Raw genomic sequence first — 21,188 nt, 5'->3', positions numbered from 1 at the left:
TGGTCGAAAAACCTAGTTTTTCTGGGTTTGCGCAAGGGTGTTGCGGCGCTGGAATGTTCCAGGGCAGGGGGCCCTGGCTGGGTGCCGCGACGCTAGATCATTTTCAGGGGCCTTAATTTTGTATTTTAGGGCATAGGCCTAGGGGCTCGGGGGACGATTTCACCACCCTGTGTGGGGGAATTGGAGGTCCCGAGTGCACAGAATCGGTCCCGGGGTCCAACCATGGAATCGAATGGTAATGAGAATGTTATTTGTGGGTTGTGACTAGCTTACTGCTAGGGCTTGGGAGTCGTGCTTGCTTGCCTAATTACTTGCACTCAGACCAAAGGTAAGAAAGCTGCATCCAATATGTGATATCAATTTGATTAGGGCTTGGATCCCTGTAAATGCGCATGATTATGATTATGCTTGTGATTGTTTGATTAAACATGTTGAATGCTCTGTATCTGGATAATTGCTAAATAATGTATGCATTATTTGATTGAGAAAGGCTAGTATGAGTCATGGACAACAATAGTGTTGAGCAATGGTCGAAAGCATTGACTTATAAGTCAAGGGCGGCAATAGTGTGTTGAGCGCTAATCGTTGTGGTTAGTCCTAATTAGGAGTGCATTATACGCTTGTTCGACCTAATGGTTGTGGAATATTATGCGCCAGGTACGTTGGGCCAGCTCTACGACTGCTTATACAGAGGATAAGGCAATGTACCCTGGGGTGACTTATTATTCTCATATCTTAGGGCAGTGGGCCTCTGTGTGACAGTGTAGTCACTTATTTGCATAGAATGCATGCATGAGTAGGATTATTACTGCTAGACTTGCTTATTATGATTCTATGATATATTATTAACTGCTTATGAGCATGTTTGAGTTTTCTTGATGAGCCTTGGCTCACAGGTGCTATGTGGTGTAGGTAAGGGGAGAGGGAAGCTAGACTAGCCATGAGTTGGAGAGCTTCGATGGCGACGTGTACATATGCGGCTGCTCGACCACTACGGTCAAGGGTTTCTCAGAGGAACTAAGGGTCAACCCTATTTTTCTGCTTAGGTCGGCTGGTTGTATCTTTTGAATTGTAATAGACCTTTTAAACGTTATGTTGGGATCCCATGTACGAACATAAATATTTTTAATGAAATGGTTATTTCTTTTTGACCAAATTTTTTTACCCTAAACCGTTAATTACGTTTAGTTACATGGTTGTGGACGGATGACTCACTTAGCGAGTCTATCACTATTTAAAATACAAGTGTAACGGTCTTGGCTATCCAGAGCGTTACAAATTCTATCATTTTGATAACTTAAAAGTGTGGGGGTCAAATAAAATACTTGATGTGTTGAGAGTTCCCAAAAACTAAATCCAAATAAGTATTTGAGTTTTAAGCTAAAAAAATCAAAACATAATTTTTATGTTTTCAAATCATTGTTTCCAAAAAAAACTCTTCAAATATTCTCTTACTTTTTTATTTTGAGATTACCAACCAATGACAAATTTAATTTTTTTAAAACTAAAAAACAATAAATAGCATCACAACCAATCACATTTTTTTAAATAGTTTTTCACATACAATATTTAAATTTTTGTTTCAAATTTACTCTTTTGGAATATACAATTTCTCAATCACAAACCAATTAGCCTTTGATTTTTTAGGCAAAAAATGATGCTCCGGTGATGCTCCTGCGATGGTCTCATGAAAATTTGATTTTTGAAGTCAAAATGATCTACCTAGGATGGTCCATGAAAACATATATTTTAAAGCAAAAAACGATGCTCCTGCGAAGTTGTAACGACGATTGTCCCATGAAAACTTGATTTTGAGGCCAGAAGCAATGCTAAAATCAAGTTTTGGTGGGGACATCGCAAATGCATCGTTTGATGTCAAAAATCAAGTTTTCATGAGATCATTGCCAAAGCATCATAGGAGCATCTTTTTTTACTTCAAAATTCAAATTTTCATGGGAACATTGATGTAGCATCACATGTGCATTGTTTTGACCTCAAAGATCAAGTTTTTATGGGAGGATCGCTGGAGCATTGTTTTTTACTTTAAAAAAGAAAGAAAAAAGTATTCAAGGGAGCATCACTTTCGGTATCAAAAATCAAGTTTCCAAGGGACTATCACAGGAGCATCGTAAGTGCATCGTTTTGACCATAAAATTCAAGTTTTCATGGAGCATCGTTGTAGCTTCATTTTTGTTCAAAATTCGATTTTTAGGTCTAACAAAGGCAAATAAACAAAAAAATATTATACAAAAATGTTAGAAATTTATAAATTAGGGCCTCTAGTGAATATTTTCTTTGATTTAAATTCTGGATTGGATTTTCAATCATTAAAACAATTAAAAAAATCATGAGTGCTTTCAAGATGATGGAAGGTGGCAGCTTCGTTAGGATGGATCAGATTTGTGGTAAGACTCGACTACCTGCAGAATGTTAGAAGCAATAGAACAGTACCAAATTCACAGACAATTATAGAATAAGAGAGTTGTTATTCAAATCTCCAAAGGACCCAAACAGCAAGTACAAGTCCCACAGGTTACTAAGAGCCTGGGTCTCTCTTGATGCAAGAAAAGGAATACAAATCTAGCATGCCCTCTCTCTCCTCCTACAGACGCTATATCAGCTCATCTCTAACTAACCTGAAAATTACCATACTTCCCACACTCACAAACAGCCAAGCCAACACACTCAAGCCTACCCATCGACCCGTATACCCCTCCTAGTGTAAGTGAATCGGACCTCGGGTCTATCATTACCCCCTCCCCCCCCCCCCCCCCCCCCAAAAAAAAATCCTTAACCTTGTCCTCAAGGTTGAAAGAGGGAAACTGTGAGCGAATGGTGTCAAACAACTCCCATGTGGCCTCGAACAAGGGTAAGTTTTGCCAGTGGATGAGCACTTCGATTTGCTGGCCGAACTCTGTGGAACGACTACGAACATCCAAGACCTTCTCCGGTTCTACAATGAGCTCAAGGTCTGCAGTCAAAGTTGGAGGCAAAGTTGGAGAAGAGTGGGCTGAACCCACTGTAGCTCGGAGTTGGGACACGTGAAAAAATGGATGGACAACACAGGAAGTGGGGAGATCCAAGCGATAGGCGACTGCCCCGATGCGACGCAACACCTTGAATGGACCATAATAGCGCGCTTCCAACATCTCATTCTTGCAGACTGCTAAAGTCTTTTGTCAATAAAGTCGAAGCTTGACAAACACCTGATCCCCCTCTTGAAATTCCACATGACAACTGGACGAATCAACGGTAGCTCTCATCTTCTGCTGAGCACGCAGTAAATGCATCTTCAAATCATCCAGAAAAGAGTCACGCTCTTCCAGCCACTGTTCCACAGCTAAGACTGAAGTAGACCCTGCTGAGTGGCGCACTAAGGCAGGAGGCTCTCGTCCATAGTGAACCTTGAAAGGTGTACAACCCAACGAGGAATGGAAGGTAGTGTTGTACCAATATTCAGCCCACGCCAACCATTTGGCCCACGTCCTTGGCCTATCCGAAGCAAAACAACGAAGATAAGTTTCAAGACAACAGTTGACCACTTCTGACTGACTACCTGTCTGTGGGTGATATGCAGTACTATGTCGCAACTTCGTACCCTGTAAGCGAAAAAGCTCTGCCCAGAAATGGCTTAGAAACACCCTATCCCGATCAGAAATGATGGAGTGTGTCACTCCATGTAACTTGACCACACTCTGAAGGAATGCTTCAGCCACAATGCGAGCATTGAAGGGATGCTTGAGGGAAATGCAGTGATTGTACTTGCTTAAACGATCGACCACCACAAGGATTATATGCACCTCATCCGACCTCGGCAGCACCTTAATGAAGTCCATAGTCAAATCCTCCCACACCCATTCAAATAACCCCAGCGGCTGTAATAACCCAGCAAGAGACATGGCCTTATGCTTATTTTGTTGACACACCTCACACTGCTGCACAAACTCACTGACCGCCCTCTTCATGCCCAGCCAATAAACGTCTCCCCGCAACCGTTGATAAGTGCGAGACTCCCCCGAATGGCCGCCAACTAGTGAATAATGGTAATCATTCAAAAAATGAGGAATAAGGGATGAAGTGGCAGCCAAAACCAACTTGTCCTTGTACATCAACCGCCCCTGTTAGCTGTGAAGCCAACCACCTCTTTACCAGCTGCCAATATCGTTCAAGACTCCAAACAAAAAAAGGGTCCTATTGCACTTCTCTATCTACGATATCCCAATCCAGCCAGGAATTGAAAGTAAGCACAGTGCATTCCGTGGTTCCCACATGGGACAATGCGATAGCCGCTCAGTTTCCGACCCCCGGACGGTACTGTATCTTAAAGTCATAGCCAAGCAACTTGACCAACCATTTGTGGTGGTCGGAAGTCACCAGTCGTTGTTCCAACAAAAACTTCAAGCTCTGTTGATCCGTGCGCACAAAAAATCTGCATCCTAACAAGTATGGCTGCCATTTAAGAATAGCAAGAACGATGGCCATGAGTTCCTTTTCGTAGATGGATTTGAGTTGGGCGTGTGGTTTCAAGACTTGGCTGTAGTAGGCTATGGGCCGACCCTCCTGCATCAAAACCACTCCAATGCCAAACCCCAAAGCATCAGTCTCGACCACATAAGTCTTAGAAAAATCTGGAAGAGCAAGAACATGTACTGAAATCATGGCTTGTTTGAGGTAATTAAACGCTTGAGTGGTTGCCTCTGTCCACCAGAATTTTTCCTTCTTGAGCTGGTCTGTAAGAGGGCGAGCAATGGCCCCATACCCTGCTATAAACTTTTGGTAGTATCCTGTCAACCCCAAGAACCCACGAAGCTCCTTAAGTGTAGTGGGCAGCGGCCAATGTATCATAGCTTGGACCTTCGACGAGTCCATCGTTACCCTGTCGCCTGAAATGATATGCCCTAAATACTCCAAACGGCGCTGTCCAAAACAACACTTCTTCAAGTTGGCGTACAATTGGTGATCGCCTAAGGTGTGTAGAACCATAGTCAAATGCTCCTCATGAGTGGCTTCGTCTAGACTGTAGACCAAATTATCATAAAAGAAAACGAGCACAAATTGATGAAGATATGGCTTGAACACTTTGTTCATGAGTGACTGGAAGGTAGCATGGGCATTGGTAAGGCCAAAGGGCATGACCAAGAACTCGTAATGGCCTTCATGTGTCCGAAACACCGTTTTGTGCACATTTGTAGCCCTAACACGAATCTGATGGTAACCTGATCGTAAATCCAACTTGGAGAACACCTTCACCCTATGCAATTCATCGAGGAGCTCATCAATAACAGGAATGGGATACTCATCGGCCACTGTTTCTTGATTCAGTGTCCGGTAATCAACACAGAAACGCTAGCTGCCATCCTTCTTTTTGACGAGTAATATTGGACTGGAAAAGGGACTAGTGCTCGGTTGGATTAGGCCCGCTGCCAACATTTCCCCCACCAATCGCTCAATTTTAGCCTTTTGAATTTGAGCATAGCGGTACGGTCGGACACTCACAGGAGAGGATCCCACTCGCAGCGGAATAGCATGATCATGACTTCGTAAAGGTGGCAGGGATTTCAGCACCTCAAACACCGACTGAAACCGCTGCACAATGCTCATCATGGACTTCGGAATTGGAGGAGAGTCGGCAGTCACCACTGCGCTACCCAGCTCGACCCAAACCCCTTGTCGCTCATGTTGAAGAAGCTGCATCATCGTCTTGAGGGAAACCCGAGTTTTGTGTAAGGAAGGATCTCCATGGAGAGTGATGGCCTTCCCATTGACGTTGAGCTTCATAACATGATCTTTCCAATGATGATAGGTGCCATCCAAGGTCTCCAGCCATTGTATTCCCAAAATGACATATGTACTGTCGAGAGGTAAAGGAAGAAAGTCATCAAGAATTTCTAACTCCTGCAAAATCAGTGGTACCCCACGACATATGCCTTCTCCTCGGATAGCCTGACCCGTGCCCATTTGCACACCATATGACTCAGTAGTAGAAATAGGAAGAGCTAGCTTGGATGCAAGCTCGGAAGTGATAAAATTGTGCGTGGCCCCACTGTCGATAAGGACCACCACCTCGTGGCCATGGATGCTGCCCATGAGCTTCATCGTCTTTGGCGACGTCAGTCTGACCACTGAGTTGAGGGGGACTTCCACCACTTTGGCTTTTGGTGTGGGCGGAGGTGGTAGACCCAGTGATTCATCAATGGGGTCTTCATCACTGTCATCATCGGAGGCCTCATCTTGCAACAAAATGATCTGGAGTTCGGGAAACTTGCATTCATGACCCCGCTGCCACTTACCCTCACACTTAAAGCATACACCTCGAGCCTTCTGATCCTTGATTTCTGCCTCTGTCAAGCGACGATAGGTTGTGGGAGTTGTCTGTGAAGAAGCTTTGGACGAAGTCGAGGAGAACGTTCCCTTCGACCCAGCCACTTGCAGCGTTCCTAAGGGGCGGTTTGGGCTTCCCTTGCTAGGCCAGAACGATGGGCCCTAACTAAGGTTTGATTAGCCTCAATGGCTTTAGCTAACTCCATGGTTTTAACTAACCCAGTGGGCTCCAAAATTCTTAATGGGCCCTGAATTTCCATCTTCAAGCCTTTTACAAAAGTAGACTCCAGAAGGGAATCCGAGACGTTTCCCATGGCAGAGGCGATCATCTCAAACTGTCGCCGGTACTCCTGCACCGTGGATGTTTGTTGAAGATCGAGAAAGTGATCAAACACTGAGCCTTCATGAACTGGGCGAAACCGGTGAATGAGCAGAGTCTTGAGGTCATCCCAAGTGTCAATCGATCGCCAAAATGTCTCCCAATGAAACCAATACAGAGCTGCCCTTTCCAAACACATCACTATCGCCTCAAGTTGCACCGCCGTCGACAGCCACTGCAGCCCAAAATAACAGTCAGCTCGATAGGTCCACTCATCCGGGTCCCCACCTGAGTACACAGGTAATTCAATTTTACGAGCCCGAAATTCCGAACGTTGACCTTCCATCCCCTCACGTTGACCACCACCGTTGCCGCTGCCCTGCGTCGATCCCGACGAAGGTGGAGCCTCCGGCGGTCCACGATGTCCTGGGCTAAAACCACGGTTAGCCAATTCTGTGGCAATGAAGGCCTGACCCTTGAGGACCAAGTCAAGCTTCTCTGTAATCACAACCAAGTCGTGAGCATGGGACTGAACAATTTCCTTCAATACCCCCACATCCTCTTGAACAGAATCAACTTGGGTTTCCATCCGAGTCGTCGGCATCCACAAGATCGGACTGGCTCTGATACCACTTGGTAAGACCCGACTACCTGCAGAATGTTAGAAGTAATAAAACAGTACCAAATTCACAGACAATTATAGAATAAGAGAGTTGTTATTCAAATCTCCAAAGGACCCAAACACCAAGTACAAGTCCCACAGGTTACTGAGAGCCTGGGTCTCTCTTGATGCAAGAAAAGGAATACAAATCTAGCATGCCCTCTCTCCACCTACAGATGCTATATCAGCTAAACTCTAACTAACCTAAAAATTACCATACTGCCCACACTCACAAACGGCCAAGCCAACACACTCAAGCCTGCCCATCGACCCTCGGGTCTATCAATTTGTTTCGAATTTGTGAAGGTGGCTTTGAAACAATAGATGTTTAGAGATAGTGAGAAATGAGAGAGAGGGGGTCAGTTTTAGAATAGAAGGATAATTTTGTCCAAAATTGTAGGGAAGACATATTTTGCCAATAATCTCTAAGATTCGCATACTTTATAAATATGCCCTATTAGAAGACATATACGGTCAAATCTCCCTTGTTATTCCCCATTCTCATTCCACCTATGTATCCTAAGAGCTTGAGTATGCATTAGTTTGCCTAAAATTTACAAACTGGAGTGATAAAATTGATGTTTTACAATAGCAAGGAAAAAATTAATAAGGGAGAAGTCAAAATTTGGAGTACTGTTTGATTAATGAGTTTGGCAAACGCCTTTCAATCTCAAAAGACAATTCTATTAGCTTTCAGCACTGTACTATTAAATAAGAACAGTTACTAATGTAAACAAATCATCACAAACAAATGGAAGAAAAAAATTAAAAAAAAAAACAAAGCAAATAAGAAAAGAAAGCCAATACATGGAAAAACTTGAGATTTAAAGTTATACAGATGCCTACAATCACCCGCAGTGTTGATTCTACAGCGACAGAAACTTCACACAGTTAATCTAAAAGAAGAAGAGAAGAGAAAAGAGAAGAGAAGAAAAGGCTAAATTTATCATGCTTTGAGCATAGGAATAAAAAATAACAGTGTGAGACCTTGGATGGACATGAAAAGATCCAAAGCCTTGTAATCTTAATAATCATTCTGCAGCAACCTCTTCATTGTCAACCCTTTGGGAATCCATGTCTGGTAATGTACTGAGATCCATTCGAACTTCATTCATTTCTTGGGCTATGTGGGTATCAGAAGAATCTATTGGATCATGTTGAACTGCCTCCTCTGTCCCACCTGTAGAGTCCGAACTGTTCTCTTCTTCATTAGAATCAAATTTGTTGTCTGACTTTCCATTCTCAGTAGCATCAGCATTCTCCTTCATTTTTGAAGCGGTACCATCCTCTACTCGAACTGTTTCTTCAGGTCTTACTACCTTTTCCGAAGCATAAGACACTGGATTTTTAGACGAATCAGATAATTCTTCAGAGGCTCCATCTGCTTTTTCAGTTTTTGTTGAATTTGCAGAAGTAAAATCAACTTTATTCTCGTCAGAACCAATGGTAGAGTTATCTGTCTGCACCAGTGATGGTATTTCTTCTCTTTCACCCTCTCTGGTGGTTGCAACATTCTTGGTAATTTGAGCAGGAACAGGATCAGTTGCAGACTCTGTTTTGTTCTGCTGGGAGGAGTCGTTCATTTCAATTTTCATCTGTTCAGAAGAGTCAGACCTTTCATTACTCACCTCTGTTGAGTTATTGCCTGCTTCCGGATGATCATTAGATTGCGTTGTTGTTGAAACTTGGTTATCTGAAGAATTTGACGAATCATCATAATCAGCCTTTTGTGCAAGAGAAACCACACCCAAAGAAGTATGATTCCCACCAGTTTCACCTTCTCCCACCTTTGATCCTGCATTGTTTTCAATCTTTTTAACATCCTCTGGGTTATCAGATTTATCCTCCTGTTCTAGATTTTTTGTTTCTGTGTTCTCATTTGTACTTTCTGAACTTATTTTCTCAGTTCCTGTGCTTATAACTTGTGTATCATGAGCAACTTCACTGGATGCATCATCCCTAATGTAATGTTCCTCCCGTGCCTCGTGATCAGTTTGGTCACCTCCGTCACTATCCTGATCCTCAGATGAATTCTCTTTTTCTACTCGATCCTCAATCTCTTCATTGTCGTTTTTTTTGCTATCATCACCACCCTCCTCTTGCTCCTTCTCTTCATCTATAAACTCTTCATCATGATTTCCTTCTTCTTCTTTTCTCTCTTGGTCATTTTCATCTATCTCATCATCTCCACCTCCTCTTCCACCATCTTCTGCTTCCTCATTCTTGTTTTCTTCTGCGTCTTCATTCTTGTTTTCTTCTGCATCATCATTCTTGTTTTCCTCCTCATCTTCCTCCTGTTCTTGTGACTCATTCTTGTTTTCTTCTTCTTCTCGCTCTTCTCCATGTTGTTCTTCTTCCTCTAATGGTATTTCTTCTTCCTCTTCTTCCTCACGCTTCTCATTTTTAGTTATATCCTCTCGAGGATGAAGGTCCTTCCTCCCAAGCTTGGGAATATCACTATCACTTACCCTTCTAATCGTGGTTTTCACATCATTTTCATCAAATTCTTTCTTCTTATCATGGGAATGCTTGACCTGATAGATTAGCCAAAAGCAGACCCCAAGAAGCAGACAAATCTGCAAGGCATGCTTCGCCCTGAAACCTTTGGTTCTTTGATTTCTACTCGGCAGCCGTTTCAACATGATATAGTCCCAAAGTCTCTGTCCCTATCCCTCACCTTCAATCACTCTATCAGTATCCCTCGCCTTGAATCCAAAAAAAAAAAAAAATCATTCAAGCTTCTTGAAAAAAAAAATCCAACTGTAGTATAAATTCAAGCCAATAAGAAACAAAAAAACCAGAATAAGAAATATAAAAAACATGGCTGCAATACCAAGTGCAATGTTTCCAGTAGTATTCATCAAAATCACAGAGAATTATGTATCCGAAATACCATAAAATTTAATCATCTAGTTCCAGCGGCCGAACACATCATTATCCAAACTTATCTTAGCATCAAAATCACAATAAAAACTAATGGATAAAAAACAATATTTTTGGTCAATAATTTTATTTTCAGAAATAAGTTCCAAAAATAAAAATTCATAATTGGAAAGTTAATGACATCTAGAAAACTAAGGTCAACCAAGGTTTGCATAAAAACCGAATTCAAATCAAATCCCCAAAATAAAACCCTAGAACCATACTAAAACCACTTCCCTTAAAGATCACCAAAAAAAAAGACCATAAAATAAGATACATGTTCACATTAAAAATCGAAAACCCATTTACAAAAATAGTAAATTGCGATCACCAAACCATTCTAGAGCATACATAAACACCTAAAAATGAATCTTTCACAAACTAATTACAGTAACATATCAAGACAGCACATCAGCTTAATTGATGCAATGAAACCCTATAATGTAGACGACAAGGAAGTTAATAGAAAAGATGGGACCTGAAAATGTCTTCGTCAAGAAGAAGAGGCCGCCGGAACCCAAACCAGGAGAAAATTGTTCCGGTCTTCGAAGAGGTTTCTCTGCGTGGTTGAGTTGAGTGTGTGAGAGACTGATACCAATGCAACAAATATGTTTTCTTTTATTTTATTTTTTCTTAATATTTCTATGTGAATAATAAAATTAAAGGGAAATTAAGAAAACTAAAAAAAAAATTGTTGGAATTTTCGTTAATAAAACCCTACTTGATTTATGAATTATCATTAAACCAACAATCACATAATAAATATATCTTAATCAACATGAATAAATATATCAGTATATCACATCAAATATTTTATTTATTTATTTAAGGCAAGTTTAATAAGACGAAATGTTAATAAAAAATCATGGAAAATAATTGAATACATTATATTGACGATCCAATCTAGGTATTTGGTTTTATCAAAAACCTATCATTTTATGACTTTTGTATTATTATAATATTAAACAAGTTGCATTTTTTTTTAAATGCTTGTGATTTTGGAAAATCTTTTATTTTTATAGTCATTTGATTTGAGTGGGTTTCCTAATATTCTAGAGTTGACAGTGTCACATGAATCACATCACTGTCTCAATTTTTCTTCTTTTTTTTTCTTTGTAATTATATTGATTACTTTGTTTAAGGGGTATGATACTTTTGTGCTTTAAGATTAATAATAATGAACATTAACATTGAGAATAAAGGACTATAAATATGAGAAAAGTAGGAGTTTATACTTTATATATAGCCATTATATGGAGTGATTATAATGAATCTTATTCCTCATAGGACTTAACTAGCAATTTATTAGAGTTTTATGCCTTTTAATTGGTAGCTTTTAAAAGAAGAAATAAACAAGCTACTCTACTTTAATGGTGGATTAGCTGGTAACAAAGTGAGAATTGTTAGAATGTGAAAAATTGTCTAGAAATAGAATGAGGTGCATAGTAAGAAGTATAGGGTTCCATCTCAAAACCAATTGGTGATAAGTGTAGTAACGCATGCTCTTATGTATTGTTGAATGTACGTATATACTTTCCATGTAGGATATTCTCTCTAACAACAATGAAGAAGAAATAAGACATTTTTGGAACCTGAAAACATTGTAACAATGGTCATTTTCACTTGAAAAAAAACGCATGTAGAAAAGGATATAACATAAATGATATTTTTTTTTACAAAAAAATATGAATGATTTTTCATCAGGGTAAATAGAAATTCGATTACATTGTATCAAAATATAATAAAATGTATTAAAACTACATAATTTATGTTGAGAATTTATGGTTTTACACTTTCTTAATCAATAATGCATAATATAAATAATTCAATATTACAAACCCTAAATGTTAATCAATAATCATATTCAAAGTATAAATGCAAATCTTGATCATCAAAGAATTATATTCATGATATGAATGCAAATCTTGAAAAACAATGGATTAAGTGATTAAATGATTATAAGATGAACTTAAAAATATTTAATTATCAATACTAACAACATAAACACAATAGAATGACAAAACACAATATTAGGGTTAGAGAGATACAACATTTTGTATTGAGCAACTTGAATCTTCAAACTTGAGGAACTTTTAAGGCTTATACACAATAAGAATATTATTGTCCAAAATCTTTATTCCAAGCATTCTCTTATTGCTTGAAGCTTCAACCAATTAGAATGAGATTTGAGATTTAACAAGCCTTGAAACTCATACAAGTCAAGCAATGCTTGATGTATAACCCAACCCTACTAATTACACTAAGGGTTGGGTTATAACTCATTAAAAAAAAATCTATCAAGTTTTTTCAAAATCAATAAAACAATATAAAGAAAAGGTAGATCAAATTAAAACTTAAAATGAAGAAACTCATGTCTTAGTAGTTATAAGACTAGTTAGTACTTAACAACCCAAATACTACACTCATCCTATTTTCAAACACAAGTCTTAAAATCATTACAGTCATCCATAATAGTAAGTAAATAGTTCATAGAAATTAAAACAAAGTAAAAATCTTGAATCCATCATCAACAATGGCAATGGCAATGGAAATGGGTGCCTTGGTCTTATCCTTTGTTGATGTCTTGTCCTTAAGCTTGTTGTCTACAATTCATAAACCAAAGTTACACACTTGCTGAAAATAAAAAGCAATAAAGAAAGATAATTACTAAGAATTCATCTTATTTACCTTCTTCAAGAAACTCATAAGCTTGTATAGCATCGAAAGTGTAACGTCCCAAATTACCTAATAAGGCTTAGGGCCTTAATCAAGGGGTTAGGATGTCAATTTATGGAATTATATGCTTATATGAGTTATATTTGGGTGTAATTATGTGATGTATGTGAGAGACCACATTATTATGTGGGTTTATTTGGGTCACTCGGCACGAGACGATCCTAGGGAGCAAGTTAGCGGGAAAGTCACAACGAGATCTAATACCCGACTCGAGGTAAGTCAAGGGGTATTTCGGGTAACTAGTGCATTACTGGGTTATCGGGTAACAGGAATAGATATTTAAGGATATATTTGGAGTTAGCGAGATTAGGAGGGAATATCGAGAATTTTAACCATTTTGCCATCGGGGACGTTTTTGGTACCCCGAGCCTTGGAACTAGCTTAAGTTACTTAAGCCTTAAGAAAATAAACAAAACACAAAAGAAAGCACTCATCTTTCTCTCTCACTCCCAACCGACTCTCTCTCTCTCCCTCATACTCTTCCATTTTCTAAGAGCTAGTGAATCTTTTATTTGGTACCCTGAGCTATTATGTTTATTATATTATAATGTATAATGAATAATATTCAGTTGATAAAAAAAACAAGTTGTCTATTGTGGATACCCTTCTTGATAATGGAATCCGTGGACAACCAATGCGAGACGGTCATAATAAGGTTTACAAGTCGTTTTTGGATGTAATTGAAGGCAAAGAGGGAAGATTTCGTGAGACTCTACTTGGCAAACAGGTTGATTATTCGGGGCGTTCTGGAAAGATTTGTACAAGTTATACCTTTCGTCACCATTTTGTGGAAAATCGTTAGGTATGAATATGTTAGACACCTGTAACTCGATTGGTGAAATAGTATCTCTCTCCAAAAAAGCATTTTTTTTTTACCGCAGCGCAAAGAAAATATTTTGTTGCGAATGAACAAGATAAGAAAATGAATCTTTTTATCGAAGGATCAGAAAAAAATGGGTCCGGACCTCCTGCGGGAATGATTTGGAAGATTCAAAAGAAGAAATTCATTCTATACTTTCTTTTAATTACCTTTCGTGAAAAAATAAAAAATCCCACAAACAAAGGCATTTTACAGTACGAAATAACATAAAAATAGACTCATTACAATGAAACGTTTACTCAAATTAATTCCTTTTGACAGGAATCAATAAAAACTAAGAAATATTTGAAGCCGATTAGATTTCATCCAAATAAAAATAGAAAAACCGCCCGTTTTGTATTGTGTGTATAACGGTATTTTGGTTTTCCAATTCAAGATATTTTTTTTCATTTGAAAATATTGATAGAAAAATATTTTTTTTTCTTTCCAGCGGTGCTTTTATTTTCCCTAACATTTTCATTCAAATTTAAAAGGAGCGATTTAATTGGTATTGCGCATTGTTTAATCTTATATGAATTATAAAGAATAAAAAATTATGGGAAAAACCAAAGTTCCAAATTGGATATGGGACAACTTATTATTTCTTCATTTATTCTCATCCAATCAATTTTTTTTTGATGGGTTGATTTCTTGATTTTGATGAAGCGTGGGATAAACAAGACCTTTCTTGTCGATTTTCTCAATTAGTTGATAATTGTTAGACCAAGTTTTAGTATATTTATTACTCTTGAGGTGAGTATCGATATCGATCCTGGTCCCAATATAGATTTTATTTCGAAGACAAAAATTAAGAATTGTTAAATAAAAAAAATTTCTATAAGGATTTGTCTTTATATCTATAATATTATCTTCTACTCGATAATTGTTGATAGGAATATCTATCAGCATATTAAAAAAAAATTATTTTTTTTGTAATTATGAAGGACCTCTTGATTATGATTTTCTTGTAATGGAAATTCATAAATAGATGGGGTCTTCTTATCTTCATAATTAATAAAATTATATGATAAAATATCATATTTATTTTGTTTTTTTACATTTTTGTTTTGTTTTTCGGAGTTAATTAGTAGGTTTTTTTCGTTTGAATCAAATTTCTTGAAATGTTTATCTTGAACTATAGAGTTTTTAGGATTTCTTGAGAATTGTTGGCTGAAAGCTTGGGAATTAAAGGCCTAAACTTGGGGGATTGGATTTGTTGTAGCTAGGAAAATTAACTTCCATTTGAGGTAAGCTTTAGATCTTGTCTTCCATGGAAATTCTGTTTAGTTTGGTTGTTCTTGAGGAGTTCTTGGGCTTTGTAGCTTAAGGGTTCAATTGGGAGTTTTGATGGGTTTTTAATCAAGTTTTAGGTTGGGTTTTGCTGGTGGTATTGTGCTGATATTGTTTTGAGGATTGAATTATAGTTCTAGGAATCATTTGGGATGATTTTAGTAAGTTTTGGCCGGGATAGAGGAATTCTGGGTTCGTAGGGCCAGGTCATAGCCCTGTTCTTGGGGCATCGCGACCCAAGCGAACCCATGGCCAGGTGGGGGCATTTTTCGTGGAGGCACGCCGTGACTTGCTAGGGCAAGTCGCGACCCATGTCTTAATCCAGGTAGGAAGGCCTTCTGTCCTGGGGAGCGCGCCACAGCCCTGAAGGGCAAGTCACAGCCCGCCTGGGCCTCTTTGACCACCCTAGGTCTTAAGTAACGGGAACTCAAACCTAAGGGCTCGGGATCGAATCTACTACCTGGTTTAGTAGAATTCGACGTCCCGGAGGCTAGGACTCATTCTAGAAGCCTTTATTTGCTCATTATTGACAGGATCCTATATTATGGTTGTGACTAGGTCATTGCTAGGGGCTTGGAACCGGGATCGTGCTCGAGGGTTGTTCTTATTATTACGCTATACTCGAACTTGAGGTAAGAAAACTGCACCCAATACGTGGTATATGTTATTAGGACTTGGCCCGGTTGTTGATTATAATAATAAATAGGGCTCAGGCCCCTAAGAATGAACGTGTTTGAGTTATGATTGCGCTTGTAGATTAAACATACTTGAAAATTTTGTTTCCGGCTAAGTGTTATATGATTGTTCGCATGGTTTGTGTAGCTAGGGCTCGACCCCGTTAAGGAACATGGTTATTACTATGTTTGCAGTTAATTGATGATATTATATGAGTAGTATGTATGCATACTTGTATTGTCTGAAGTGTGCTTATCTGTATCTATATTTTTATCTGAATACCTGGCTCATGGCTTGACTTATTAGTCAAGGGTGGCAATAATGTGTTGTGCGCTGGTCGAAAGGCTTAGGCCCAATCAGCAACGTACTATTACGTTTTCCGACCCTATGGTCGTTGGAAAATTAAGCGCTAGGTACGCTGGGCTAGCTCTATGGCTAGTTACTTAGAGCTAAGGATGAGGGCCCCAGGTGACTCTATGGTCACATAGCTAGGGCATAGGGCCCTGGGGTTAACTCTATGGTCAATTGTTCAAGGCAACGGGCCCCCGAATGATCCAATGATCATTTATTTGTAACTGTATGCATGCATGAGTAGGTTATTACTGCTGGGCATGCTAGATATGTATTTAGAATATGCATTTACTATTCATGCACATGTTTAAGATTTCTTGCTGAGCCTTGGCTCACGGGTGTTATGTGGTGCACGTAAGGGGAAATGAAAGCTTGACCAATCATGAGTTGGAGAGCTTCGTGTAATGACCCAACTACTCAAGACTTTTGGACCATTAACGAAAACTATACATAAACACTAATCCTTAATAAAACTTTACAAGAGAAAAGACCATAACTTTATTAAGAAACTTGTAAAGATAAAAGTTAAACTTACATAAAATATCAAGTGGGATATGGGATCCCATTGTTTTAAAATCAAAACATGACATAATTAAAAAGAGATTTACATAATAAAATGCGGAAAAATACATGTAAAAACCATAAGAAACAAAACTACAATCTCGAAGTCGAAACTCTCGACTCCTTGAATCCATTCTGCCTCAATACACATTCTCCAAGCTTCCAAGAACCTTTCCCGCCACTAAGACTATTTTCCTGCACATATAAACAAAAAGGAATGAGCCTAATGCCCAGCAAGAAAAATCTAACACATAGCCATATACATAAAAATTCATAATGCAACATAAAAACATACCATAACACTTATGTCACATACATACTATAACACTTATGTCACATACATACTATAATGGCCATTATTACTTGGGGTCCCATAAACTAAACAAGTCATATGCCCATTAGATTAGTGGTGTCTTGCTAGCTAAGCAAGTCATATGCCCATAATCTATTTAGGGCTTGCTAGCTAAACAAGTTATATGCCCATAATCTATTTGGGGCTTGTTAGTTGTATAGGTCATATGCCCAAGTCTACAAGAATACATATCATAGCATATTTCATAACACAAAACCATAAGATAACATTTATCATATAAATCATATCACATAACACATAAGTCCTATCCTATTTTCCTTACCAAAATAACCGGGATATGGGAGCTGATTTGGGACCTTGGAACACTCCTAGAAACCATTTATAATATGGTGAGTATATTGAAGAAATAGGATGAAAGTGAAAAAGGGACTATGCTATCAAAATATACTTACCAAAAACCTTGTGCTTAAGAACTTGGATTTCCTAACCAAGAATAAGAATAAGGTTAGAATGAGTAGAAGACTATGAGAATTTTTAAAGAACATAATACAGAAATGGACTAGAGTTTGGGATACCTTGAGTACTTCTATGATCAATCTAAACCTTGAACCGAAATGTGAATAAACCTTACTTCCCCAAGTGTTTGATAAGCTTATAATGATCAAGCTTATAATTCCCAACCTAAGTGTTTACACTCTCACACTCACCTAGCAACTTGCAGCCTCTGAACTTAGAGTAATAGATGAATAAATGGCTGGGTACTAGGTCCTATTTATAGAGTTTAGGAATGAAAAGATCTTCATTTAACTTGAATAAAAATAATGGCTTTTTAAGTGAAAATAATTTGAATTATCGTTCAGCAGAGGCTGAAGATTCGTTCAAAAAGATGCTGGACTTATCAAGAAGTTGAAGGTTTGAATGGAGAACGATTTCGAAAACTTTCAAATTATGCTGAGAGGGGCGATATATCGCCCCCTGTAGGCGATATATCACCTGGGCCAGTATGCCCGAGGCAATCGTGCAACGTTTCGTGTTTTTCATATCTTCGTGCTGCGATATATCGCCCCCTATAGCTGGGATATATCGGCATACACTGATTATTTAAACACGAAATTACACATTTTTAGCTTAATTTAAATTGAGTAAACAACTTTGACTAAGCCCTCTAACATTTTCAAAGCTGCTGACTGACCTTTGAGTATTCAAATTTTAACCTTAATAGATTTAATCCTCAAAATACTTAATCATTAATAAACCCATACATAACATGTGCTATTATCTAATTGGTTCTTATCTAAACCTTATAGTATAATAAATATTATCCTCAATATCAGTCATATAAATCAAACCTTAGGTTAAAATTAATATTCCTAAACTATAGGTTAAACTTAGAAAATCTACAAGTACTACTATGAGTGTCCAAATAAATCCCGGTCTGAACCAAAAATCCACAGTTATAAAGATAATACTATTATTACTATTATACTACTATCTAACTTAGCTAAGTAAAGCTCTTGGACTCTACACTTCGATGGTGGCGTTTACATATGCGGTTGCTCGTCCACCACACTCGAGGGTATCTCAGAGGAACTAGGGTTGTATCCCTTATTTTGCCGCTTAGGTCGGCCGGTTGTAACTTTTGATGTATATACACCCTTTTAAACATTTGTTGTAATATTTTTGGGATCCCATGTATGTATGAAAGTTTTAAATGAAAAGTAAACAGTTCCTTTGACCAAAATTTTTAACCATAACCCTTGACGTTAACTTTAGTTACACGTTTATAACCAAATGACTTGATTAACAAGTCTAACACTATTTAAAATACACAGTGTAACAGTCCTGGATTAGGAGGATGTTACACAAAGACTCTCTTGTTTGAATTCCTTCATGACCCCTCTTCAACCAACTTTGAGTGCAAACTAGTGCCTCCACCATTTTTGGACTCAAAGAACTCCTAAATGAGTCTAAAATACGTCCACTAGTACTAAAGGAAGATTCATAAGCAACATTAGACACAAGGATAGCAAGGACATCTTAGCAATCATAGAAAAAATCTTAAACTTTTAAGAATGATCCTTCCACCAAAGTAGAATATCAAATGAGGAAGTCATTGAGTTGACAGTTTCTTAAGCCAAGTACCCATTGACATCATTCATTTTCTCAGTCATAAACATATGTTGTTGTTGCAAGTAATTTTCCAATAATCTCCTCTTATGAGTTTCTTTGGCACCAACCTTTGGTGGTGAGTCACTTTTGCTAACCTATACATATAGCCAAAAAGAAACACAAACAACAACTTAGCAAACAATAACATAGTAAAAAATCAATCATAATAAAAAAAAAATAACAACTAACTGTTTACCGAGTTTTTCAGAAACTAGGATTAGGAAAGGAAAAAGAGTTTAGAAAGTACAGAATATAGATTATCACACAAGGAATTTTACGTGGTTGGCACTACAAGAAAATGGGGTCTTTACCTACCAATTATAAGTGTAGGTAAAACTAGCCTAATGGTAGGTAATGTGGTTTACCTACCAATATTGAATTAGTAGAGATTGGTAGGTAAAGGTTAGTGGGGAAAGAGTCTTTACCTACACTTATTAATACTGGTAGGTAAAAGAATCAGTGGACTCCACTAAGTTATAAATCAATTGATGAGTCAGCAGATGACGTGTTTGACGACGTGGCATCCTACGTGTCTGCTGACATGGTTCCATAGTTTTATGTGTCTGATGATGTGGCATCCTACGTGTCTGCTGACATGGTTTCCATAGTTTTATGTGTCTGATGACGTAGCATCCTACGTGGCATACATCAATATCGCCACTTGACATCTTGTGTTTGCTCCACGTGTCAAACAATAATTTCTCCACGTGTCGTTTGATAATTAGTACATATGTCATCATTTGATATAGACCACGTGGCATCATTTTATTAGTCTATGTGGCACGATATTATTAGACCATATGGGGTCATTTTATTAGCCCACATAGCATGATTTTATTGGTCTATTATAGAATTTATATTTTGGTCAAATGTAATAGTTATGTGTAGGTAAAAGATAATAACAGTTATTATAAATGTTCTATATTAGAAATAAACTAGAAAAAAACCATACCATAATAAAATGTTTAATGCTAAAATTCTTTATAATGTTCAATACTAAAATAAGTCATAAAGTTATCCTTTTAAGGTTACCCCTACAAAAATAAAAAAACTTCATAAAGTTCATTCCTTAGTAAATTACTGTAAATAAACTAAGAATCATCTTATGACTCCCGAACCGAACTCAAATAAATTATTTAGCATTAATAATAAAATAAACAAACATATATTATAAAATATTCATTGCTTATTAAAGATGAGTGTTAAACTAATTACCTTTCATAAAAAATACCAACAAGTCTATTCTTGACTTTGAGATTATTACTAAAGAGCATCATTTGTCTCGAACTTGTGAATGTCGATGATGGCTTTGTGAGGTGGACACCGACGATGGTTGGAGGTGGGGTTCGGGCTGGCAACAATGGGAAAATATAATTAATCTCAACATAATAATTATCCCCAATTTAATCATCATAAAGATTTCAGAAAATATGACTTATTATTATGGGCATTTATGACACTTGATATACCAGCATATATTAAAAAACAAATATATGAGCACATCAAGTCCCATAATCACCAACATAAAATAAAATCATTTATCAACATCACAGGCAAAAAAAAAAAAAAAAATCAAAGTAGCATAATAATCCAAATCAAAAAAAGAAAATATAAGTCAACATTCAAAACTACATTTAATAGACAATATGCATCGAAAACTATAATTCATGTGATAAAACAAAGAAGTTCATATGCAGTATATATGAACATGTAAACAATGATGAAGATAATACAAACTAGATTCATAGTTTAACATAAAAAAACTTAAAATAAAAAGTAGATGTCTCTTCTCCTTTTTAAAAAGAATAACTGATTCATATATATAATCAATGAACATAATACATAAATCAAATACCAAACACAAAATTTTCACACTTTAAAAAAATCAGATTCAAAACATATTTGTATACAGAATAAAAATCAGATTCAAAGTTCACCCTACAAACCAGAAAGCAGAGCATGCTAAAAATAGAGAAACACTTGAGATTAATGCAAAACTTTAGAAATAGAA

General features: G+C 37.5%; 2 protein-coding genes across 2 annotated transcripts; both read right to left on the bottom strand.

Annotated features, from left to right (window-relative positions):
- Window positions 1-4,290: 4,290 nt before the first annotated feature.
- On the bottom strand, window positions 4,291-7,568 carry LOC133799409 (uncharacterized). The gene is made up of 4 exons (XM_062237448.1): window positions 7,517-7,568; window positions 6,489-7,291; window positions 5,440-6,372; window positions 4,291-5,346 (listed from the first exon to the last, which is right to left on the bottom strand). Exons 1-4 carry the CDS (start codon window positions 7,566-7,568, stop codon window positions 4,291-4,293), a joined length of 2,844 nt encoding a protein of 947 aa, XP_062093432.1.
- Window positions 7,569-8,088: 520 nt separating this feature from the next.
- On the bottom strand, window positions 8,089-10,860 carry LOC133789130 (uncharacterized). Its single transcript, XM_062226867.1, has 2 exons — window positions 10,702-10,860; window positions 8,089-10,006 (listed from the first exon to the last, which is right to left on the bottom strand). The coding sequence occupies exon 2, from the start codon at window positions 9,941-9,943 to the stop codon at window positions 8,333-8,335; it is 1,611 nt and encodes a 536-aa protein (XP_062082851.1). The 5' UTR covers window positions 9,944-10,006; window positions 10,702-10,860; the 3' UTR covers window positions 8,089-8,332.
- Window positions 10,861-21,188: the final 10,328 nt, after the last annotated feature.

The sequence above is a fragment of the Humulus lupulus genome, chromosome 1 (genome assembly GCF_963169125.1).
Source record: "Humulus lupulus chromosome 1, drHumLupu1.1, whole genome shotgun sequence".
NCBI lineage: Eukaryota > Viridiplantae > Streptophyta > Magnoliopsida > Rosales > Cannabaceae > Humulus > Humulus lupulus.
Note: the sequence above shows the minus strand (reverse complement) of the source record. Positions and strands in the feature narration are given on the sequence as shown.